The 26,039-nt window shown below is 36.8% G+C and overlaps 2 protein-coding genes across 4 annotated transcripts in view; one reads left to right on the top strand and one right to left on the bottom strand.

Annotated features, from left to right (window-relative positions):
* Positions 1-86: 86 nt before the first annotated feature.
* LOC126924032 (polycomb group protein Pc-like) lies at positions 87-24,720 on the bottom strand. The gene is made up of 4 exons (XM_050738098.1): positions 20,643-24,720; positions 18,826-19,087; positions 15,841-16,148; positions 87-7,102 (listed from the first exon to the last, which is right to left on the bottom strand). Exons 1-4 carry the CDS (start codon positions 21,022-21,024, stop codon positions 7,026-7,028), a joined length of 1,029 nt encoding a protein of 342 aa, XP_050594055.1. The 5' UTR covers positions 21,025-24,720; the 3' UTR covers positions 87-7,025.
* The window catches only part of LOC126924041 (uncharacterized), a 39,672-nt gene continuing 16,755 nt past the window's right edge, over positions 3,123-26,039 (top strand). Inside the window, exons 1-4 of one of the 3 annotated variants that reach the window (XR_007713387.1) lie at positions 3,355-3,366; positions 3,523-3,650; positions 20,302-20,373; positions 20,676-20,814. Coding sequence is in view for 1 of the 3 variants with exons in the window: in XM_050738111.1 (XP_050594068.1) it covers positions 3,591-3,650 (60 nt within the window). In the remaining 2 variants the exon portion in view is untranslated. Of the gene's footprint in view, positions 3,367-3,522; positions 3,651-14,377; positions 14,723-20,301; positions 20,374-20,675; positions 20,815-26,039 lie in introns of those variants that run through there. The other 2 variants (XM_050738111.1, XR_007713386.1) reach the window with 2 other exon arrangements.

The following is a 26,039-nucleotide window of genomic DNA, read 5'->3' as shown; positions in this document are numbered from 1 at the left end:
GGATAATACGGTGTATCGAAACGCCAGACGAGTATTTAAATACAAATTGGAATTGGAAATAACGAAACATAGTGAGAATGCAAAGATGGACAACTAGTATGTATATTTTTTGCATTATAATAACCATTATACATAAATGTTATTACAATATAGAAACATAAATCTTAATATTTCATCCATTAACATCTTACAACATCGTCAATATGATACACATCTCATTGTCGAGATTATTATTATGATTTCCTAAGATAAATCCTTCTGCTTATGCCTGTTGTATTAAATACGTACTCGTTTCCTGTCGTAGATAGAAATGTTTAATAAAGTGTTATCTCTTTGAATAAAATAACCGCTTGTTGCATGTGATCGCAACGAAGAAATTCAGATTTATCGTATTAGATCGTACGATTCGTTTCATTATTGTTAAAACTTCGAAATCCATTCTCCGATCAATATTTTATTGGAAAATGCATAATATTCTGCGTTGGCATACGGTAATTAGTAATTTTCAATACTCGATGCTGGTTACTTACCTCCTAAATAAATATTTTTATCTTTTTACAGCGAGTCGTGGAACGCAAAATTTCGAAGAAACGAAAAACTGATCGTATTAAAGATTAAAATTCGAATAATCGCACACCTAAAATATGCCGAAATTGTGTCTTAAGGAAATGAAAGAACGGAAACGGTTTATATTTCAATTTCTATAACGAATGACAAAGGAACAACTGCATTTTACGCTAATTTTTATCATTTTTCTACCTTTAGAGAAAGGCAAGAAGACAAGAGAAGAAGCGGGGACAATGGAACCTGAAAAATTAATCACTTCGCAATTTAGAAATACCAGAAACAGTTCCTGCATCGCATTAACAATGCGTAGATCTCTCTTTCTTTTCCTTTTCTTTACTTTTTTTTCTTTTTTCTTTTTTTTTTTTGCAATACGACATATGTAAAGCATTCCGAGCGATAAATTGGCATATGTTCTTATTTATTGCACAAAAATATGCACGCGATACAACATACACTGCATTTTGATTGTCGAAGGAAAAAGTGACGCTTTATACAATTTTATTTCGATACAATAATGACTTTTTTTTCATTTTGGCACACACGTTGTCTCCGTACAGACTAGACTGCTCGCTCGAAAGTTCATCGCAATTATCTTACATACTGTTATAATGATACTTGGCTTTACATTTGTGAACTTCTTGGCGACGTAGGAACAGGATTAGCTGGACATATAAAACTAAACATTTTTTCCCTAGCAGTTATCGTTTCTTTCATTACAGTATGTATATTACTACTATATTACAATATTATATTATTACCATATTATTTGACTGTATGTGTGCAACATTATTGATTATCATTATATTATTATTATTACAAAAACAATAAGATATCATTGTTTTCAAAGCCTAATGGGACTATAAACGTTTGTAAATTTATTTTACGTAATACGTATTTCCAATGTGCTCCGAATCTCTTCGAGATACAGAACTGAATAGAGACCAGAGCGAGCGAGGATCCTTTCCCAGGATTAATTAAAGAAATATACGTTTTATTTAATTAACGATACTTAAATCTGCGATATTAATTTACCGTTTTAAGAGACTTTATCAAAATTCGCGTGAATGTTCAATGTTTCTTCGCTTCTAAGTTTTATCTCTTCTCCGCTTAATTCAATACAAACGAAATCTAAAGATCGAGATACTTATTACTTCCGATACAAATTTGAACTTACTGAAATGGTAATTTATATAAATGTGCACGCTACTAACGACTAGCGCTCCTACGTCACCGTATCGACAACACGCTAGTCTAGATTATCTCATTGAGAATATACAGGGTGTTATAAAAAATTTAAAAGCTAAAAACCAAGAAAGATAAATAACGTTTCATCGACTCAAGGTATCGAATGAATAAATTTTCTGCAAAGAGATAAAAAAGTTGCAACAATAAGTAAAAGGCATATGTATATAGAAGAAGCCAAGAATGTTCGAGGGTACGCACTCATCGATTTTAAGTTCCATGTTATTAAGCACTGTTTAATAATTTTATCGAGCTGTTAAAGTTCCAGATTTTCATTTTTTTAACACCCTGTATATGTATTGTGAGTCAAGACCACGTGATCGCTCTTCTCAATTACAGATTCACACTCGTCAGAAGATGAAACTAACGGCAGAAACTTTTCGCGTTAGGCCAAATTGTTTAATCTCCGTCTCTGCGTTTCTCTTCAACCGAGAACGTTAGGAGGATTTTTTATACTCGAACCATTTCCACGTATATACAGACGAACACACACGTACACGTTGCATATCACAAGCTATGCAATGCTAAATACTTTCTCTCTCGATTGGAAAAAGTCTGTTGACGGTGATATTAAAAATATTGCCTATAAAATACTAAAGTAATTACGAGAATGACTAAACGTAAAAGATGGCATTATAAATATTCAACCATAACGAATGAAACATTTAATGTATGAAATTAAATTATAATTAGCGTTCGATAAATCGTAGAAATATCGTTAGAATAAACAACGTAAACAGAAAAAGCAAGTAATATTCTAATCGAAACTTTATACTCATTTGTTGGAGAAATGAAAATCATTCGTTATGCGTCTGCGTATAATATTGTATTTATACTGTACACAGTACCTCTGGCATAAGTGATCACATTTTTCCTCGTCACGTTCCTTTTTTTTCGCTACAAGCAGTATTCCTGGCTTGAACAACGATTCTTTGAGATTCCAATGAATTTTTTATGGACACAAAACTGCCGTCCAAATATAAGTTGTCAAAGAAAATAGAGAAACGGAAGAAAAAGAGAAAAGGACGAACGAATGAGAAAGAATTAGGAAGATGCGTTTAGGCTAAACTTTAGCGTCTCCTAGCGAACTCATCGGAATAAAACTTCCTATTCAGCAAGCTTTAAATTCTTGAATAGCTGGATGGTGGAGATTAGATAAGAGGGCATACTTGCTGTATGAAAGGCATAGTTTCGAAAATTAGTTTGATGCGAGTTCTCTAGTGGCGAGCGTACACGAACCGTCACGAAGTCTATCGTGAATATTCTACCAACGACCAGTATTACACGTGCGATACACAACGTAATATGTTCAATTTGTCTATACAACTGGCATATTTTATAGGTATATATGTGAAATTGCGACACACGTCGTGCAAGATAGCTACGACAGAGCATAGGCTGTAGCAATCAATTTTTTACACATCACGACGTGTCGCTTGGTAGAGAACATTCCATGACGTTTAAAATCCATAAGATTGCTAGACCTAGTCTGCCTATAGCACCTCGCTCCGGTTAGTTGGTCGCAATTAGATCCCTTGACGATCACTTTTCCAAGAAGTACTGTATTTATCCTCTTCTTCCTCTTTGATATTAAACTGTGTTCTGTGTCAGAAATCAATAACTTAACATTTGTTGCTTATTCGTAATACCGAAAATATCCGGGTCGATTTCAAGTAGAAAAACGGGTCTTATATATTTTTTTTTTTTTTTTAGAAAATACGCACGATAAATATCTATAGCGATGGCCTACTAAATATATCGACCGCGAAATTGTCTTGACAATGCCGGCCAGAAAGTATGAACGATCTACGATTACAGTTGTAACTCTACACGCAGCTAGCGTAAGTACCGATGATTACACTCACTGTTCGTAACAACGTTTTATTCGTCATCTAACAAAGTGCAACGGGTCGTCGAGGATTATACTCGTGGCGATTGAATTTTCGATTTTCACGTAAAGAAGAGAAGATAAAAAATCATCTTACGAAGTCGATAATCCCTTGTTTTTCGAGATACAATCACCTAGTCCTACGAGATATTGGAAAATATCGACGAGCAGGGTCGATGATGGATTGTGCGACGCAAATACATTTTCGAAAGCTTCGATAATACCTCGATAATCGGCCATTGTTTTCTATACAACGTTTCTTTAAAGAGTGCTATACTTTAAAAATTTAACTTGTCTATTCAACAATTTCAATAGAATGCGCTAGGATGCATATTCAGAGAGTGCCTTTACGAGCACGAAAATAATATCGAATCGAATAAAATTGACTATTAATTTGAAAGGCTCTGCTGCTGATAATTGAAAGAAGTGGTAAAATGATCTTATAAGGAACAAAGAGCTTACAGAGGAGAAAATACTTACAGAAATATTACGTATAATTTTTTATCAGTTTAACAATGTAATGAAATATTCTATCAACAAATCATTCTCTGAATATGATCTCTAATTTCGAAGAATCTCGCGACATAAGCTTGCCTGTTCGACCTTTCCGTCTCCTGAGAAGAGCAACATTTCCTGAGGACGGCTGCCTTTAGAATAATAAGAGAAATAGTACATTAGCAAAATTGATAATTCGGCGTAAAAGACAAGAATTGACAAGATAGAAATTGGTCGAGTATCGATGGATAAAACAATTCATTTATCGAATTATGCTTAAATATCATTTCACAGTGTGATTGCTAATATTTTATACTAAACTAAATATTCATATAACATATATCATTAATCTCTAATAACGCGTATTATTCGATATTACAAAGTACGTATGAATTATAACCTAGTAAACATTATCTTTTACGGTTCGTTCATATTTCGACACGATTATTTCAATATTGTTTTATTTTTCGTGTAACAAATTACACGTATCAATATATATATATGTGTGTTTTTTTTTCATTGATATTATTTTCGATTTTTAATCAATAGCAATGGTGTATACGTACAATGCGAATTAATTGCGTATACACTAGAAAAGTAACTTTTATTTCGACTTGTTCAGATTGAGCGGAATCGCGCACGTGCTGTATTTCGCACGCGTTGAATTAGTGAAAGGATCGATTTGCTTCGATCGAGAAAAATAGTAGTGCGTTACGTCAATTATCAATTAATTCCTCTTAAATCGAATTCTCGTACGACATCGTTTCGATCCATCGTTTCGACGATTATCAATTAATCGTTATATCGTGTCGAACGTTCCTTTTACGATTTACGATTTCTTTTTGGCAAAATTCAGAGTTACGTTTTACTCGTTAAATTATTATTTCTAAAAGGCGAGGTCTCAGAAACTACCGGCTTATATCGTAGTTAAACTATGAAAGTTATACCGATGCTTGCCAATGATCAAATCCATCCTTTGACTGCGACTAAATCTGGAATGACGATAAGAAACGTGGCATGCATAAGATTTTCTCGAATAATATATTTGCGATAAAGCTATTGTTTCATTGGTACGCAACCGATCTTGATATGCATCTTATGGACAAACAATCAAAATCAAACATTATAATCGTCGATAAATTTATCATCTCGGACATTATATTTGTATTATTTTGCACGATTTCAATTATGCGTGCGATAATTACATCAACCACGATATAATACTATTATCCAAGGGTGAATCGCATGTATTAACAAGAAAATTGTCACGATTATTTCAGATAATTTTTTATAGAAATTAACTCTCTGTGCATATACGTACAGTAAAATATATAAGTGCATAGGAGAACAAATAATTATATTTGTTTAACCGTTTTGCAAAGAAGACCATTCTCTGATCGTTAAAGTTAATAAGTTTTGAATACGCGTCAAGTAGAGAAATTTTTTAATCGCGATAATATTCTTGTTAACTAAATCCTGTTTAAATTCCCCCTTAAAGCGATATTAAGATAATACAATTCTTTAATGAACGCCCTTTCTCGTAACGTCCGACAGCTTGTATTTTACAAACAATTGACAACAACGATTACTCTGGCTACTTTTCTAACGATCAATGCTTCGTAATAAATATTTAATTCGAAAGATCTGTCATTCATGAGTATATTCCTTGGGAAAAAGGAACCCAGCAGTTTCTCTTCTTAACGACTATTTGTCACGTTAATTTCCTCTAAAGTGGAAGACTTTTATAACGAAAATTCTAAAAATACATTGCGGTCCTACGTGAAAATAAATTTGCACGATCGAAAGACTAACGACTTAAAAGAGGGATAGATAAATCCATAATTTTATTCCTTGATCGTTAATAATTTGATGTGAATTACTATATAACACTTAAAGCTAGTAAATCACGATTGAAATAGATTTTAATCCAGCGTTATACAACTAAAAAAAAAAGAAAAGAAAATAATTTTATCTAATTTTGTTCGCTAATGTAATACCTTGAAACGAAATAAGAATAAAGGTAAAGGGAAATCTGTAACAAACCGTCATTTACACATATCCATAGAACGACAGCAGAAATACCGATATTTTGATTTCTTTTTCCAACAAGGAATTTAAATCGAGTTTCACGAACGTCTTTTAAACGTTTCTTTTCGTTGTCGGTATACGAAATCTATTCCGCAAAACGAGTCGGATTACATTTGTTATTTCGAATAAAATTTTCGTGCATTGAAAGAACGTACAACGCAGTTTCATACATCGTAACAAGGCTCACACGGTCATCCATTTACCGCGCCAATAACAATAACGAGCTAACAAAGGCGACGTATATATGTACGATGATCGCGAGTAACTTTTTTTGCAGATTTTTCTCATTTTCTTTAATACGCTTTTTTCATTCTCGACGTGATTATACCTATACTTGACTCTTCCCGAGAATGTCCTCCAAATTATATAATTCAATGAAAAAGACAGAGATGGACGTACCTTCGAAACAACGAGGTTAAAATTATAGGACTCTATCTGATTATACAGATAGTTTGAAATTCGTATTTTATCGGTCGAGTCGAAAAATTAGCCTCGTGCCGCGTCGACATTGACAAATTAAATTCGACCTGTTCCCCGCTATATCTAAGATGTTTCGGGTAAAATGGAATTGTAATAAAACTTTGCCTGCTTTTGAGAAACGACCTCCGATCCTGGCACTTCGAAGTTAAGTTTTTCCTCGCGATACTTTTCCTCTTCTTCCGCTCTCTTTTTCTTCTGCCGTCTTGCCAAACTTCTTCAAAAGGCGCATCAAAACAAGCCATTCTTTCGCCTTAGAACGTCTTCTTTAGAGAGGCATTGTCGAGTTTTCGGTCACGAAAACTCTGTTCAGGGAATTCAACAGTTCCTCGTTCTCTCTGCGCACTGAAACCAATTAGGAAAGTGTATCGTTAACTGATTTGTAATTGGCATTATTTGCATTGACCTATTCGTATGTGAATTATCAGAGAATCGATACTGTTATAACTCGTTGTATTAATCGATAGCCCGATAGTTGCATCAAAGGAAAATCTGTATGATTTTATTATCGTTCCAATATTGAACGTATGCAGTAGCTTTGAAAAATTGCAATTCCTTTCAAACTATTTTAGTGGATAGTATGTGAAAATGATAGTTTACGTCTGAGCTCGATGCTCAGCAAGTTCCTTGGAGCCCGTAGCCGGACTCAAGAATGTGCTGTGAGTTAATGTAACCACCACCACGAGAACGGAAGCCGCCAAAAAGAAAATAAATGTTCCCAGGATGATCATAGCGATTCTTCGATGGCGCCTTGTCTGCTCTAAAGTTTGAGCATCTTCTAGGACTTTCTGCGTATCCTTCGCTTCCGTTTTTAGAGGTCGGACAGAATCCTTTCTACGAGCGGTGCTCCCTCTTCGTGGTTTCGTTCTTCTACTTGAGCTACCTCTTCTACCATTGCCTGAAGATTTTTTGTCTCGTTACCTTTTCGTTTGCTACTTTTAATTTATTTCTCGATATAGTTTGTTTCATTGAAATATTTCGTGAAATTTAAAGAAAAGGAAATAGACAGCCTATCCAGTATTTAAAGTATACCCGATTCCTGTCAGCTTATAATTCGCCAATCAATTTTTTATAGGCGTGCAAATTGAAAAATGGATTGGCGCGCGACAATGACAAACCAATTTGGTTTTAGCCGAAATTCTTTCTGGTACGAAGCGATCCTATCGATTAATCAGCCAATAAAATTAATCGAAGCCGAAATCGTCGCGTTACGTCACTAGACGCGAACGGTAACGAACTATGTGCGTTTCTCATCGATCGAAGAGTCTGATGACCCAATTGTCTCCTACCTAACGGTGTTGGCCTGCTGCAGCTGTTTGTCCTCGAGCGACTCGATTGTACGCTGGAACGACGACTGGAACGTTGATCGAGTTCAGAATTGTTTCTGGTCTGTTTCAAGTTACCAGTTTTTGAGCGGCAGGAAACATTCGGTCGCTGCTCGTCGTCAGGGCTCGACAAATAAAAGGCCGAATGTTCGTCCAGCTGGAAGCCGATTGTATCGGAGTTTCGTGGATAAAAGGACGTACGATCTTCCGAAGGACATAACATGTGGCAATTATCTGTTCGTTGGTAGTAATCTGGGGGTGGTTCGTGAGAGATCTCGATCGACGTATCATCCGCATAGGAGATTATTCGATCGGAAGACGAGCCGGATAATCGGCGATTTCGTTCGTTTTCTTGCGTAGATTTCATCGATCGAGTCGACATACTGTTACAATTGCTTTCTCGATGTTATTAGTTGTATCTGTCAACGTCAATTTCACATAATTTTATTTATTCGATAAATTCAAACATTCTCGACAGATCATACTTTCGTTCGTGATCACATTATTCGTCATATCGTTATAGATCATATTTTTATATTGAACCCTGAACTTGTGCGTTCTGTTAGGAGTCGACCGAAAAATTGGCGAAAAAAATAGATATCGATTAAACGCTTTTAAGCATAGTGAATTTAAAAATTCATAGATTTTCTGGAAAAAACTGAAGACGATATCAAAGCTGGAGGTGTGGGTGTTAAGCTATCAACGTGTTCTTTGATACGCGGGAAAAAGTGGATGAAACAAAATTTACGCGAGTTTGGTTAGCAAGTTCTATTACCTGTATCTTGTTTTTTGACTGTCATCCTACTCGACTACCTCGTGCATTGCTATTTCGTTACAGTAATGGTATGACAAATTTATTAAAAAGCTGCGAAGGATTTGTGAAATCGAAAATGTTAACACATTTACCGAAAATTCAGAAGTATGTTTGACGTATTAATCAAAATTTCGATATAGAATTTAGCATGCAATTATGAGATGATTTAGCATCTAATTGTCATTTTCCATTTTAATTAATTCTCCGTTTTAATGATTACATATTTGGCCATTAGTACAGAATTGTTAAAGGAACATGGAAATGGTATTGTACTATTTCAATGATGAAATTCAAATTCGCGTAATTTGTGGAACGAAGATTTGTCAGAGGCAAGATTTATCTTTCTTTTATTTTCTCATAGACTTCGAGTTACGTTTGCTCGTTTCAATGTTACTGAAAACTATAAATCTTAAATTTCATCGAATGATCTTTAATTTTACGATCTAGTAATTTCTTTAAGAAAATAATTTAAAAGATTTTACAGGATAACACGTGCATCTTGTCTGCGAATAAAATTACAGAAAAGTATCGTAAAGATATGTTAAAAAATATATATACGGTATTAATCTTGTACTCAAACTCACATTTTTACAATGACGCGGTGCGTTTAAATAAACTCTATGCATCTTCAGCGAATAGTTATGGGACTTGTAAACATTCCAGTGGGACGAACGAGGCGAAGTTTGACCTGGAGCATCTCAAACTACTTTCCCAACCATTAATTCTAAATGAGCTTCATTAGAGTCATTCACTGCGATGCTTTAACATTGTTCCTTTGAAAGTTTCTATGCTGCAAAACAGCATTATTCGTTTTTACTGCGGTAATATATGTACATCCAATCAGAGAGTATGTTTTAATACGCAGTTTGTAACGAATGAAATTCTATATAACATCGAAAAATTATATACATCCTTTGGATATATGACATATTGAAACATATAAAATAGTCGTAGTTGAAAAATATGCTACAATATCATATTTTACACGTATATTCTACCCGTTTAAGTCCTGAACCTAGAAAATAATTCCAGTTACTGTTATTAATTGCTCGTGATCTATACCTATACTGACGCACTACGGAGTCCAGATACGCTATGTCAACAAACTATGTAATACTTGGGAAGTTATCCATTTACCTAGCCTAGCTTCGTGTATTACGTCCTGAATTTAATTGACATTTATGACGCAGCTAATCGATTATTCGTTTGTTAAATGTCAGAATAGCGTATTGTCGTAATTAACTAAAACCATATAGGTGTAACAATAGATCTTGCGTATATTGATACATTAAACGTTTAACAATTTTCCCTTAAACGTTGATTAACTGTTTGTATATACTTGAGAAGAAGCTATTCTACTTGCGAGTAACGTATAATACGCTTTATAAAATAATCTAAAGTGATTTCGACATAACGCAGAACCTACGAAGGAATTCCTGCGGATTGTGTGCATCCTCGCGATTCAACGAAAATTTACCTTTACGAAGACTTTTGCGACTCGGATAAGAGATTTAGCTTTGGCGTAAAAAGAAAGTTTCTTTTAAACGGCAACTCGAAAGAAGAAGAATGAAAGTATAACTAAGGACAGCTAAATACGTCGTATCTATATAGTGGACGTCACCCTTGAGTTTATTGCGACGTGTATTTTTAGCGGCGGATCTAGCAGGCCACCTATCCGCTTTCCATGTCTCTTTCCTCCCCTCAACCCTTGTGTTGCATACGGTTGCGTTTATGTGCTTGTGCCTGTTAACTCGCTCATACGTATATGGGTAGCACGGACATGTCGATAAACATACTCGGCCAAATATTTAGAAAATCCACGCCTACCGTCAGAGTTTGAATTATTTGAATATTCGTGCGATGAGGAAGAAAATCTAGAAAGATTGCAGTAACCATATTTTACTGCGCTACGATACAATCAAATTTCTGGTCGCGTGGCAAAGTATTTTTGTCTTTTTTATCATTTATCTTTTTGCTTTGTTACGGTTTGCCTGAATTAAATACAACTTAATTTAAATTTGTATAGAATTATTAACGAGTAATATTTCCATAATTGGCGTAGAATTTTCTTATGAATACCGAAATGCTATATAAATACGAATTCATTCCCATAAAAGGTATGTAAGCTGTGAAATAAAATTTTTTTTACACATTTTCCCCCATTATTTATATCTGCGGAACGGCATTTTGCTTCGCCAAAAAGAAAAGTTGATAAAAGAAAAATGCGCCACCGAATCTTGGATTTATTGCTTTTTACCTGATAAATTTTCATAATTTTGTATCTTAATTTTTAAAAAGGAATTAAAATTTCGCAAATTACCATGTATATGATTTTCCAAGAATTTTTATACCGAGCTATTTACAGGAAGATGAAAAATTTTAAATAGTGTTAAACGAAGAACTTTGAAAGGTGGAAAGTCAATGCGCTATTTTTAAGAATATGCTGTTCCATAATTAACTCGCTTCTCGAACACCGATATATCTATATACGGTTTTTATTTGTTGTAAATATAAATTAAGAAATATACGTCTTTTTATTAAGATAAATTAAAAATTGATTTAACGATATCGATCGAGTAACAATAATGGTGTATTACAAAATTAAATTGCCTTAGCGTAGATTGTCTAGCCTACTACATTAGTCGCACGTTTCGCTTGGGAAATTGATGGCCAGAAGAGGAAACTGGCTTTAATTGATTCGTTCCCTCGGTTTTGAACTTTCTGACGTACTAACCCATTCTCTTTCGTCGTTCTCCGATTCTAAAAGCGAAAGACGAAAACTTCAGAATTTTGACAAAAAGAAAAAGACGGATAATTTCTTTTACGTAAATCATATCTTACACGATCAAAGAAATACGATCACGAATAGGACTAACGTTATTACCAGATTCCTTTCGCTTTCTTTAAGGTATCATCGCGATGAAAACGCCGCCTCTGATCTTTTTTGAAAGCTGTTAAATTTAACCAAGATAGTTTCTAAGGGGCAAAATGAATTCAATAAAAAGTAGAACTGCAATTTACTTTGAAAATTCGGTGATTCCGGGTCGTATCATTTACTATCGAATGGAAGTTCATAGGCGACTTGGTGACGTTTATTACGGACGGAACGCCCGTAGATGTTTGCCAGGAAAATTTCTGTCGAGAGGAACGCGCATCGCATCACTAGGAAGAATCCGAAATCTCTTCCCAGTTAGCATATTGCTCTGTGATTCCTCTTATTGTAGAGCGTCAGATATTGATAATCGATAGTACTCGTGTACTCGTTACCAATATTAGCGTATAGCAGCTCTCGCTGTTGTAAGGACATTCGCATAATAATGTCAACAATGTTGGAGAAACGGGGACAACCGAGCGACAAGCGTAACAGGTGATATAACCGCATGAAATACAACCGGAAATGCAACGACTTCGTTGTTAATACCTAGAAGCACTTAAATATATTTTCTACGACCAAATAGAAAAGTCTAATACGTTTTTCAAGGCACGATCTATCTCCTTTAAAAGATAAGATTGAAAAATTTCTTTCTTCGTGTCGTGTGATCGATAATGGATCATGCGATACGCGTGAAATGTCTGCAGAGAACTTTGATAATTTTAATAATTTCGAATAATTTTAATTCGCATCGATTATATCGGTCTTAATAAGAATGATAGTTTCCTTTTCATTTTCTAGTAGCGATTTGATACTATTCCTTTCCTATAGTCTGCTAGCGTGTAGTGAACCTTTAAAAAGTCCTGTCGGCGAAAGTTAGCCCTGACTAGACTGACCTTTACGATCTTTTTACTTGAGCAGATCAGGCGAGATTGTGTATTTAAATCCCTCGGTAATCTTCTAGATTTAAACTATAAGTAGTTGAATTAAGAACATTGCACGATTTAAAGGCATCGTTTGTGAATGAACAATGTTATGTGAAAATTTGTATTTGTATATTATATGAAAAGAACGAAATACAGTGGGGAAATCGTTCGTTAAAGGAAAAGCTAAAAGAAGAAAATAAAATGATATAAAAATTTATATAACGATAATTAGACGCAATGGCAACATGGAAAAATACTTGATCGCCTGTTAAAGAAGAAAAACGACAGAGAGTATAAAACCGTCAGCCTTCGAATGGACTATTCTTAAGATTGCACTGGGAACATCGGTACGCTTTCGTCGAAGCAGTAAATTCGCTGCGCGAATGGCACGATATACATTTCTGGCGTGCGGTATGCGTCGACGGAGGTGATGTCGAACATTTGAGAAATTGAAGAAGAAGCTCGGTATACGCGATCCTATTGGACTTGGAGAAAACAGAGGCATCCGTGGAAAGCTCGGCAATGGTAATCCCAGTTATATACGCTCTTTTAATGACGTACATCAAAATCGAACAATGGAGAAGTCAGGCATCTGTAGGCTTGACCTGATTCTAGAAGAGTGCATAATCGTGTAAACATATCGCGGAAAAGTGTCGAATCGTGTGCGAGAAACGTTATGTGAATGATTTCGCAGGTGCAACCTGCGCCTCGCGATCGATCTGAAAAGTAAGCAAACCGTATTTTATAGTTGTTTTCGTATCATACTTGGCACAGACCTTTCTATTTCTTCTTTTTTTTCAAATTATACCTCGAGATTTTATCGCTGCGAAATCGGTTAGCAGTTTCCTATGAAATTGAAAAATATTGAAAGTATTTTCAAATATTTTAAATCAAGAAAATATTTAAACCCGATAAGTATTATATATTTTTCTTTAAAATTTATTTTTTGAAAGCTATCTCTATCATCATTCGCGTGTGATAATTTATAGTAATATTAAACGACGTATAAGTTGCTTTTCAAATTTTACACTTAAATAACTAAACATATAAAATACATATAAATAACTAAATATGTAAGCATTCTGTATATTTTCCCCAGAGTCTTCGTTCAACCTTTTTTTATCTTTAGGAGGTTTCCGATTATTATATTTACAGAACTAAATGACCAACTTTATCTGCATAGAAGAACAAAAGAAATAAATGAAAGCGTAAAAGTTGAGACAAAATCTCTATATCGATCCTTTCTCTATTTCTTATTTTTCTAAATGCTAACTTAAACGATTGTCTATATATATATGTATAATGTATATAATCATACGAGTGACTACTAATTAGTAACACTTACTTTGAACGCCTACAATTATATCCTTTGTTTCTGAAGACGCAAATTAACGACGAAACAAAATAATATTTAAAACAAATTATCGATTTCTGTAACGACTCGAGTATCTCAAACACATCCTCAACGCCTGTACATCAAACAAAGCAAATGCAAACAAAAAGAAATTTTTACGTAGTAGCTTCCACACCTCTCCAACTTCGATCATTAATTACATACCTCTGGACTTTATCAATTCTCTATCGATTCACAGCCGATGAATATTCTAATTTAAATATCACTTTAACGCGTCAAACTATACAAAGCTCCTATAATAAGCGAGCAATTTTTTACATTTTTAATAGATCCGACGTACTGACTATTGCAAATGTAAAACCTTCGATAAACTACACGTGACCATAGGAAACTTTCGTCGATCGAAAATAGAACATCGACATAAGCGAAGCTGTTTGTTCGAAAGAAGGTACTCGCATTACTTGGAAGGAAACACTAGTCAACTGGTGCTCCAACATGGATATAGCGGGTATCAGCGTTTCGAAACTTCGGTGATTACTGTGAACGGAACGAGAGGCCGAGAACGTTGAACGTTAAAACGCGAAAATGAAATCTTCGTGGTGGTTCCTCCACGGAAATCCGACGACTGACTGGAGAATTCGCAGACGTGCGCCTTTAATTTAGAGGCGCAGAGCGCCCTCGAGTTTTCACGCTGCATTCTGTCCGATGTGTGTACGTGTAAATTTTCTGCATGTGCGCGTATTTTCCTGTGTACACAAATTCGTGGTAAAAGTGCTTTTTCGCGCTGAATATCGTTCCAGGAGTACTATCAACCGCTACACGATTCCGCTGGTTAATTGGTCAAAGTTTGCGGCAGCCGTTTTCTCAAGACAAACTAGGTTGTTTGTAGTATCGTATAGTTGCTTTAAAATCAGCCGATCTTCGTTTCCTTTCTTTTTGACAGCATGCGACTAGAACACGCACAATTTCCGAATGACGTCTAAAAGAATGTCGAATCCATCTTTGATAAGAATTATAAGCTACTCTATTTGCTGAATCTGATGCGTTGCTTGTAAGTGTACAGAAAAATATTAATGGGAACGAGTGCTTGAAAAATACGAGCGAACTTGTACTTTGGATTATCGATATTTTATCATCGATAATTATTACTGAAAAATAATAATGTACTTTAAGGTGAAAAGAGATATTTCGTCGGTATGTACCTGCTTGTTTCCTTTGGCCTATATTTTAACGATACCGTGGTTTCTTGGTGCGAACGAATAATTGTATTTTCGACGAGATTTTCTTTCAAGCTTCGAATATAATCAGACAACAAACAAATAGGGTTGTATCCGTTGCTTGGGAAGACAAGGAAAGTTATTGATACAGTGAAACATTAACACGCTATAATTCTAACTAGAGGTTACCTCCCTTGGGATTGCTTGCATATTTTATCGTTAATTCAAAGAACCTTCTCCGGAGGCGTGTCCTGAATACCTAAATTCTAAATCTCCTTCTGATATTATATTACGAATCGACATTAAACGTCGAAATGTCCCTCGTATAACGTATTATGACACGTTGCATTTTAATGTAGGATTAAGATTAACATTTGAGTATTAATCGTTTTTACAGAATGATTTTTAATCCACCAGTTAAACGGTATCGATTCTAAGATATATAACGACTTTACATTAATCATAGTGGGATTTTAATATTTCCAACAATGCGATTGTATCTTTTCCGGTATGATGATTTTATCGGATATAAATTCTTGTGCATAATTTTTTAAATAGTTAAACTAATGACATACCCATATCGTCGATGATCGGTGCCATTCTGAGCGTAACTCCGACTAAGAGTAAAGACATTGTAAGAAGGAGGCAGGCTGTTGCAACGATCGTCCAACGAGCGCGTGGTGGAAGTTCTTCGGGATCGACCAGTTCTTCTTGAGGACCCGTATTGATAACTTTGCGTCGTTTCCGTTTCCTCTTTCTGCGGGGCCGATGATATTTCGCCCGAGGTGCCTCGATCTTTTCGGTACCGCTCAAGATCTCCTCTTCTTCCAACTCGTCCGCTACGTTCAACGCCACATAATCGTCGTCGTCGTAGTGGATCTTTCTGCAAGAATAAAATAAGACAAATGTTTACTTTTCGCTATGTGCATCATCTGGATATACGTTTGGTACTTTAAAGTATGTCTACTTATGATCTAATGACGCTCAAGGCTTAACTTTGTAATTGAAAGCTTATTCCTTTAAAAAATCGTTCGATGTAAAATTGTAAGGGCCAGCATAGCGTTACATTCGAATATCATAAACGTTTGGCGAATCGTTTCTAATTAAGAACTGCGTACAATTACACGCTCGTTTGTATGCATCATTAGAGATATAAACCTATCAAATTACACACTGCGTTACCGATGCGAAGCTGTAATGACGTCGGATAGTTCTCCCGCGCTGGGTTTACCATTAAGTTTGATTCCGTCCACGACACGATTTTAGAAGACAAGTAACAATATCCTAATGTACATATAAGATTTCCGAATCACAAAACAAAAACGAATGTTTAATGATTCTCGGAACAGATGCATTTGACAGATACAGATGAGGAAGTTTCGTTAACTGCTGAATATCGCAATGTTTAAGCTTTAGAATCTATATTTACAGCAACATACTAGGAGAATGAGAGAAGGTACGAAATTCTACTTGTTTGTAAACATACATTAAAATATTCAAGGAAACCTTTTTACTACGAGATGAAATATCCTATACTCATTTACTTCGTTAAAATACGTTCTATGTTTGTACATTTTTATATGCTTTTGTATAGCGTAAGATTTGTGTAAGCTATGTATTTTCTTCTATATTTCTGTGACTGACTTACATGTATGCTTTCTGCATGAGGTATGATGCGAAAATACTTGTAAGGCGTAATTCTTTTATAGGCGGTGGTGTTAAAGCATGGATTATACGTATAAAGAGGAAATCTTGTAACCACACTACATTTTATTCCGCAATTTTCAACGTTGTACGATGCATTTCAGAACTTTTCTTTTTCACCACGTCAGAATAAAAACATACAAATGAAAAGTATAATATAAAATACATATAGAAAAACTGTGTGACTTTACAAAACTTTACAAAATAAATTAAGATAAATCGATGATTTTTCTAAATTAATCGAATTTAATCCTTTCTGTGAAATAAGCTAAATAATCTACTAAGCGTTTTTTCCGCGTTAAGAGATTCAGAAATCAACGAACGTGTAAAATTTGTCGCAATGTCGTTTTAAACTTTAACGGATTAATCCATAATTAAAGATGTCTCGACTTTCGTACAAGTAGCTCGATCCAGAAATGTGTCAGACAAAGATGCTTGATAAAACATCCAGCTGACGCATTCGCAATATAGGTCATGCCGTATTTTTCAAGCATTACTTTCTAAATTGAGATTGAATAAAGAAAAATGTATATGTCTAGCAATCACACATACATGTTATGGAAAGCCTTATATTTTTAGAATGTAAACATGTTACTTGTTAAATATATGAAACGTTTGTATTCTAGAATTACGATAAATGAAAATGGCTTGTCTGTTTATCGAACAAGTAAAATTCGCTTTTAATTCGAATCGACGTAAATAGTAATGCTTACAGAAAATAGGAATTAAATTGTAAGGAAAATCAAGAAGTCTTGGAAGAGCAAAGTCGTAATTGGAAGAATCATGATAAAAATATGGATGGAAGTGCTTCAATGTACAGCAGCTTGAGGGAACCACATCATTACGTCGAACAAAGGAAATCTCGTCGATCTCATGCCAGCTATACACGTAGAAACAACGCGGAATACCTATATCGCTTGGACTCGTAAGAACGCGTAATTTCCGTATAAGTTTTAAATCTGCTTGTAAGTAGTGTGACCCAACGATAGGTCAGACCGTTCCAATACTCCAATCCCGTATTATACGTATACATATATATTACGTATGTAGTTTCCTTGAGCAATTACTTCGAAAGGATACAAAAGATATAAGCGAACGAGATACACACAGGGTGCTAAATAAAACAGGAATCGAAACTTTAGAAGCTCAGAAATATTCGCTAAACAAATATTTAAGCAACAGAGATTTTTAAATCGATACTTTCAGATATTACGTTGCTATAAATATGTAACTTTACGTATTACTTGTCTTGCGAACAGTCTGAAAACACTTATCGAGACAGACTGATGAAAAAAAGGCCCGCGTGTACAAAGGCACGATGACGTTTCTCCTTGATCTTTTTCCCTAACAAATGTCACCGTCGATCCGAGTTTCATTACACAGTCGAATACGCTTTGTTCGCCAAGCGATTCTAGTATGAAACCGTATTGGATGAACATCTAACGAATAGAGCAACGACGTGCAACTACGCACCGAGATGACCCAGTTTCGCAGTATATTGCACTTACAGGAAAATCGAGTTCCTTTCTTCCCGAACACGCCTACGAATGTCCCTTCGTCAGCGCACGAAATTGCGATATTCAAGGAGATGATACTCGTACCCGTAGACGGAAATAAGGAACCCGTAACGCGAAACTGCACGAGAAGTTTGCCACAGATACGATTAAACTAAAAAATGTAAAATGACCGAAAGCACGTAGCAGAGTTAAGTACACGCGCGATCGATATAATTCTCAAAATCGATTACTTTTTATTCCGTGTAATAAGTTAACTCATTTTCTTTGATCATAAACATAATTTAAACATAATTTATTCGAAATTTAGGCGTTTAATGTTATATCATTGACTACACTTACAATTGAGCTGTACTTTGGGGAAAGTAGGAGGCACTTCGGTGCAATTGCGAGTATTCGCAGGAATCGCTGAGAGTTTCTCGAGTTCTTTCAAAGTTTATCAATGCAAGATCCTGATCACCGTCCATTCCAAAAAGTTCTAAACGTGAATCAAGACCCGTTTGGACGTCCTGTACCACGCCGTGAAGAATATTCGGGCTTTTCGAGTGTTTGCGCTTTTTCCTTGGACGTCGTGGACTTTCCGATGCTCGTCGCCTCGTTTTACCTGCAACGATACATATACATCGTGTTTTATCATCTCCGACGCTTTCATATACATAAAATAAATGCAGATTTTTAAGATACGATTCACGAAGTTAAAACGGTGGGTTCAAACGAAACGTTCTGGTAAATTTTATGAACGAACACTTTCGTTACAGCGTAACGTATGTATTTATCGATTCACGCCGTAATCTTATACGAACCATTCTTTGACGTAAGCTAACCCTACGTCAAAATATAAATTGCATCGACGCACTCTACATAGAGTAAGATTTATTTTTACAATAACACGGCGTTAATCTTAGACACAAAGGCATTAAAGGTGCAAAGAACATGTATTCGGATACAAAATATTGAGAAGCCTAAACACGATCTTACTATGTTTATCTTGAATTATACACGTAAGAATACATCGTACAGAAATAATTATTCTAATAAAAAAAATTAATAAGAAAGGTTCGCCATTGCGTAGACATTTTCATTTGTAAAGGTCGAGAATGATTCGACTTTATACTCGTGACTGAATATATCTCGCACGAATTCGTGTTTGAAAACATTTTCGTCGAAAGAGTCCCCCTGATCGACCGGTAATAATTTCATGAAAATCCGATGGAAACTACGAATGTTTTAATTTCTATCGGAAGCTGATTCGTCGGACGCCTTTAATAACTTTTTAGATTTATGATCGGTCGAGTGTGGGTCGATCCTGGGTCATTAGACCTCCGTCTCATTCGCTTTCGCACTTTTTCATGCTCCAAAATCTCATAAAGAAACAAGGTACCTTCGTCGAGGGGTTAGGCCATCTTGACAGCATCGAAATTGATGCTACTTTCATGAATTTTGTTTCTTTTCTCTGCGATATAGTTCAATTTTTGTATGCCATATATCGACAAATCAACGTAAATTCCGAAAGAATTATAGCTATCGTAAGAATATATTTCGCGCAGACGCTTCAGGTACGTTAAACGTTACGCATTCAGGAAGATTCAGAAATCACGAAGCATTCTCTGGAAAGAGCTTAAAAGACAATTTAGCCTTCAAATAAACGCGTCCTTTATGGGTATCGCGTTGTTTGAAGGGGATAAAGAGGACTCGAACGAAGTGAAAGTCAAACACTATCGTCAGAACATTAAAGCTGCGAGAACTTTTGCTTTAAATAGTATAACTTGGTTATTACTACGATCTAACTAACACAACCTCCTTTGTGTTATTTTTAAGGGTTTATCTCATCATCTAACGAGGAGAAAATTTAGATCTTTTCGAAGCTGCAAAGATGGTGCCAGCTTTTAGGTAATTCCCTACGGAGTTACTACAGAATCGCTTATCCAACTAGCAGAGTACCAAGAAGAATAATGCGAATGTGAAATAACGTGAAAAATGGCTTCGGCTACAACTAAAATTAGCGCTAAGCAAAATATCTTACAAATTGCGTATACTCCAGACCATTATATGCGCTGTTATATACGAATATTAAGTCTACCTAGGTACATACAAGTTTTTAAAAAAATATCGAAGCTTAAAAGGATAGGAAAAAATTGTACCAAATTAACGATACTTACCGTGATGGACATTATGTTCATGATGTTCCGTAGGGTCTGCGATGAAGTCGTTGCACGGAGCGGAATCGTGCCTCTTACGATGATGATGGTGGTGATGATTGTGATGGTGATGATGATGATGATGATGATGACCCTTTCTTCGATGTTGGTGATTCAGCGAAGAGGAGGCAGTCGATGTTGAAGTCAGTCTAAGCCGACGAGGACTAGCCGGTGCGCTACCGGAACGCTTGCTCATAGCCGAGGAAGCTTTAATCGCCTCCACCTTCGTTTCCACCAGAGCAGCGAGGACGGCTTCGAGACGTGCCACCTCCATTCCACTGCCACCATCGTCCGTCGAGACTGCCTTGTCAGCGACATCGGAAGTCGACGGAGTCACCGTCATCTCTTCACCTACAGTTGTCACATTACGTTCACCACCCTCGATGGTGACCACTTTGTAATAGGAACCGTCGCGGGACTTTTCCAAAGCCCGCTGAGCAAACGGTCACAAAACCGACACGCTAGAGTTCGACCCCGCCTTCTTCTTTCCTCTTTCTTCCGCGACGCTATCCACTGAAAGCTCTCGTATAAATCGGGACAACATGAAGCTGATTATCTTTCTCTATTCCGCAGCTTCGCTTTCATCCTTCGTATCTAAGGAAACGCGTCGACCAAACGAGGACGTTTCGCAATTTCCCACGCAAATTATACTTGTCGATTTAACGTCACATCTGATAGCTCTCGGAAGAAAGAAAACACGAATCTTGCACGTTTGATGCCTCGTAATTCCGTAATGATCCACGATCAATGGGGTTCACCGGAGAAGTCATTAGACCATTGATAATACGGTCTTTATTCGTACTTCCTTCTGCTTCTTATTTTCTTCTTCTTCTTCTTCTTTTTCCTCGCCCAAGTAACATTCACTGGAGCAGCTTCCCATTAAAATGAACGACGTCCGAGTAAGTCTTCCGTAAATATAAAGATAATTTTTCGTTTCCTTTTTTGGCGGAATAATCTTTGCTTCATCGGGTTAACTTCATTTTTCGTGACCGTTCGTTTTCGAGAAACCTAATTGTCCCAATTGGAAGTGAGCAACTGTCAAGAACTTTCTTTTCATATTCTTCTATCTTGTAGCTTAAAATTTCAACCATCGCATGGGAATGAGATAAGCGACTCGTTTAATTAAAAAAGAAGATCGTTACGCCGGAATCAAAATTATTCTTATCTTTTAGTTTACGCTTCCTTCTGTATTTTGATGCGGTGTATTTCGTTTCGTCGTACGAATTTAAAGAGCAGCTCGATTTATTATCTCGAACTTGATCCCTGTTTAAGGATCTTTTTAAGCACGAATAAAAAATATGCCGGACGATCCCTTAATAAGCGCTTTCCCTTTCTCTTACTTCGACCAACTTCTACCTTTGGTTCAATCGATCAACGATTCACCGTCGGTGCACATTATCTAACGACAGTTATCAAAAGAATTGTACTCTTTAACAAGTTGACGAGTTCGTATTTAATTTGGCAAATGCAGTTCCGTAGAATTCGCTCTCCGAATTCGATTTCTGCCTCCATCGTAGGTGACGATTTGCCAGAATTAGTACCGTTGCAATCGGTTTACAAGTGACCAGAAGCGATAGATCGGATTGTCAACCGTTTCAATCGCATTAAAACGTCCATTCTCCTATGGCTTCGAAACCGTTGACTCCGATATAAACGTTCCACTCGATCGTTCGCATAACAGCTACCCATTGAAAGAAATTGGCGAGCGATCTCGATCGATCGTATAGTTCGGAGAGCGTCGACTCGATGGAAATATCGAACTACGAAGGATTGACCGTGGTGACATCCTTGCGAAATAAAAGAAAGGCCCCGACGAAAGTGCTGCGGCAGCTTATTCTCGCGTGACCAACTTCCCTCGACCCTTCCTGGTTTCTCGCGTACCTAATGACCTGGTTCCTTTGTGAAGCGCGAAACGAAGATTGGTCGAAACACGTAGCCATGTCAGGCAGCGTTCGCTGTGAAACACCGGTGGCCCGTGTTTGTGTCAAGTATGTTGTCGAAACTGGGAGGGGAGAAGGGGGCGGATGTCAAGAAGCAAAGATCGAGGGAGGCTATCGCTCTAAATTATCACTGAGAAATCTACGATAAAAATTCATTCGATGATACGGTAATAATCCACGTTCACTCGTTACCAGTCTTATTCGCACCGTATCGCATCGTTCGAACAAATAGTACTCGGTTCGTTGGTTTCGTTAACCGCGGTCGAAGAGACGACAAAATCACGGGAAAACGATTTTATTTCTCAGCTTAATAGGATCAGGGGTTGAACGTCGAGGTACGTGTAAACAGTCACTTCCGTATTAGCGAAGTTCGTTAATGCGATTAGCACGTGTTTCTCCCTTTATCCTGCGAGCTTCGATTAGAAGTTTCTTGTTGGTTGATGCTTGCATCGAAAGTTTGATTAGGTTAAAAAATACTTTCTAAGTCAATCGAGACGCGGCAATCCGATGCTATACATTTTTATTACGATGATTGATCGCTCCTATCGAAAACACGTAATTCCAATAAAGTGATTTTCTTTCTATCCGGTCGAGATCTCTGTGAAATCGTTGAATAACGGATCTGAAGAAAATTGCGAATTTTCGCAGAGCTTTCGGTATCTTTGATAAGTCTTCCGATATAATGAACGACCAAAATTTCTTATCTTGCTACAATCGATTCGACGAGAGTGGCAAATTTTCGTACTATCTATAACGTCCTTAACGAGTCTTCTGATACGATGAACGATAAAAATTCCTCAACTCGATGACGATCAACTTGATCAGTCGAAAATCTTCGTATCTTCCGCGATGCCTCTAACGACTCTTCTGATACAACGAGCGATTAAAATTCTTTAACGTGCAACGATCGACTCGACTCTCAAAAAGAGAAACGCTGACGGGGAATCGAAACGAGCATCGTTGCCTGCGAAAGTCAAGCGCAAAGAGTGCACGGCACCTCGTTTGACCTATTAAAGCCGGTAAACATTAACGTGCTTTCTCATGTAAACGACCACAAATACCGTTTATATCGAGTATACTTCGACAAGGTCATTAATCATCCTCGAAATACCCAACATGCACCTCGAATCGTAATTTTCAAGTACGATACAACCTATATCTTTGACCTTCTATGAACTTCGCGATTTCAAGTCTCTCCTCGAATCATCCAAACTTCCATCCGGCATCTCTTCCAAGTAAGACGGCGCGATTAAATAGAACAAAAAATGGGAAACGTCGCATCGTGTCGCATAAACCGAAATCGAAGCCGAGAGATTTCAGTGGAAACCTGCGATACGAAGTTAAAAGGCTTGCTGACGAGGAAGTTGGGAATTCGTAGCATCTCCGACATCCGTCGCGATTGCACAAGTATCGTGTCCTTTAGGGGCACTCGTAGGATACCAGCACAGTGACTTCCGGCGGATCCATAGCTCGGGCAAGCGGTGGCGTTACGAACAGGCGACGTACGACGGCGATAGTGACTTCTCGCGGTCCTGTATCGTAGTTGGGTCGAAATTTTGGGGGTGGCGTGTACCGAACACGGGGGCAAAGAGCACGAACACGGACACGGACACGGTTACAGAAACACGGCACGTCACCTCGAGCACGTTGCCACTACGTTAGGTCGCACGTAGTTCCGTAGTACGATGTGCGTCGATGCGATGGCGCGATCTACGCACATCCCCGGCCGAAGGAATTGCGTGCGCGAGTTCTAGCGATCGCTCGAATACTGGGAAGCGTCGTGGAGCAGACAGGGTTGGTAGGCAGGTGGCCGGTCTGGCAGGGATGCGTTCAGCCCTACCCCTTCCTATACCGACGCTTGCCACTTCCACCACCAGCCATCCCTTTCCTTCGCCGCCAGCAGTGGCGTCCGTGGCTCCGACGACCTCCCTTTTTGCCCATAGTGCGGTCACCTTTGCTTATGTATCTGTAATCGTAGCGATATCGCATCGTGCGTATCTTTCTTCCTTTAAAACTGCCGTTCGTACGAGTATTAGAACGCTTGACAAAAATGGCACGAACTGGAAAAATTATTAGGTCATTGTGAAAACCTTTGGAAATTCCTAGTACGCGTTTGATATTTTCGATTAGAAAAGTACATGGTGGAATCTCGATTGTCTGAACTAATCGTGTATGCTTAAAGAAAAACAAGAAATCTCTTACAGAGAGTCTCATATTCAAATCTTATATTGACCAGTGTTCCAATAATCTGTCGTTTCGTTAATCGATGTTCCGATAATCGGCTCTACTGCATTAACATATTTTTGATGAGATACGACATACTGATATTTGCGTGCACAATGCGGAACTCCATTTATCGAAATGAAATTTTAGCTGATGTCCGATTAAATGAACTTCTGCCGATTGAATCCACTTATCTGAATGTGGACTCTTATGGTATGAATTCTAGTTATTTATTAATCTCGTGGATTCCGATAAAAGTCTATCGTGTACATCGGTTTACAAAATTATTAAGGAATTTATAAAATACATATATAAAAGGAGCAAGAAATTTGACCTCGGAATTTCCTCTTCCACTTATTTCGTCATTTTCCCTGTAACAGTTACAGGCTGGTCACGTAAGGGATTAAATACCTTCTTAGATAGTGCTGACTCAATCCTGATCAAAATTTAAAAATGTAGGTAGAATCGTGGGCTTTACTCTTTACGAGAGAAGCCATCTTCTCTATCGTTGCCGCCATGCCGAAGAATCCCAAGATTTTCCTCGACTTCGTTATTTATAACTTAATCCTAGCGTTCTCCAGACGCAGTAACCCGTGATATAAACTTTATACCTAACCACATCACGAAACTCGTACGCTGTGAATAATGAAAGGAATATAAAAGAAACGACGTTATGTCGAGTGAATATTAATAGAAGTTAGCGATATAACTATTCGATATATATTTAGATATTTAATATTTCGCGTTATTTATCTTATGCACGCGTAAACGAACGCGTGAAAATGAATTTTTCGATAATCGAATGCAGTCAATATCAAAATATTCTATTTCCGAGGAATATCAATTTGTCTGATATAATTTAACAACTAATTTCTATTCTGTCTTTTATTTGTCTCAAATTCAGCAATTGGGGAGAACGGTTTGATATCAGGAAGGGTCGGATAATATATCCTTACAATTTCATAATGTCTGGTGAAAACGCTACTCCGCAATATAAGCAACAACCTAATATCTATAACTTTTAACGATACTTAATGCTACCTTCATAATTTACGAATTATCTACTTTACAGCATGGTAATAGCTAAAACACATTTGCGCAATAAAGTCGTAGGGTCAATTTACCTTGATTTATGAAAATACAAATAACGTTGTTTCTGCGTTATGAAGTCGTGCAAGAAGCTATGAGAAAGAAA

The sequence above is a fragment of the Bombus affinis genome, chromosome 14 (genome assembly GCF_024516045.1).
Source record: "Bombus affinis isolate iyBomAffi1 chromosome 14, iyBomAffi1.2, whole genome shotgun sequence".
Classification (NCBI taxonomy): domain Eukaryota; kingdom Metazoa; phylum Arthropoda; class Insecta; order Hymenoptera; family Apidae; genus Bombus; species Bombus affinis.
This window is presented reverse-complemented; position numbering and strand designations above follow the sequence as displayed.

What these genes read in the sequence shown, in the direction of transcription:
- LOC126924032 (XM_050738098.1), bottom strand. Translation starts at nt 21,024, where the DNA reads ATGACGGTGACTCCGTCGACTTCCGATGTCGCTGACAAGGCAGTCTCG. An exon ending in CCCCAAAGTACAGCTCAATT is followed by an intron (nt 16,149 to 18,825) that starts GTAAGTGTAGTC and finishes TTATTCTTGCAG; the next exon opens with AAAGATCCACTACGACGACG. An exon ending in ACCGATCATCGACGATATGG is followed by an intron (nt 7,103 to 15,840) that starts GTATGTCATTAG and finishes AATTGGTTTCAG; the next exon opens with TGCGCAGAGAGAACGAGGAA.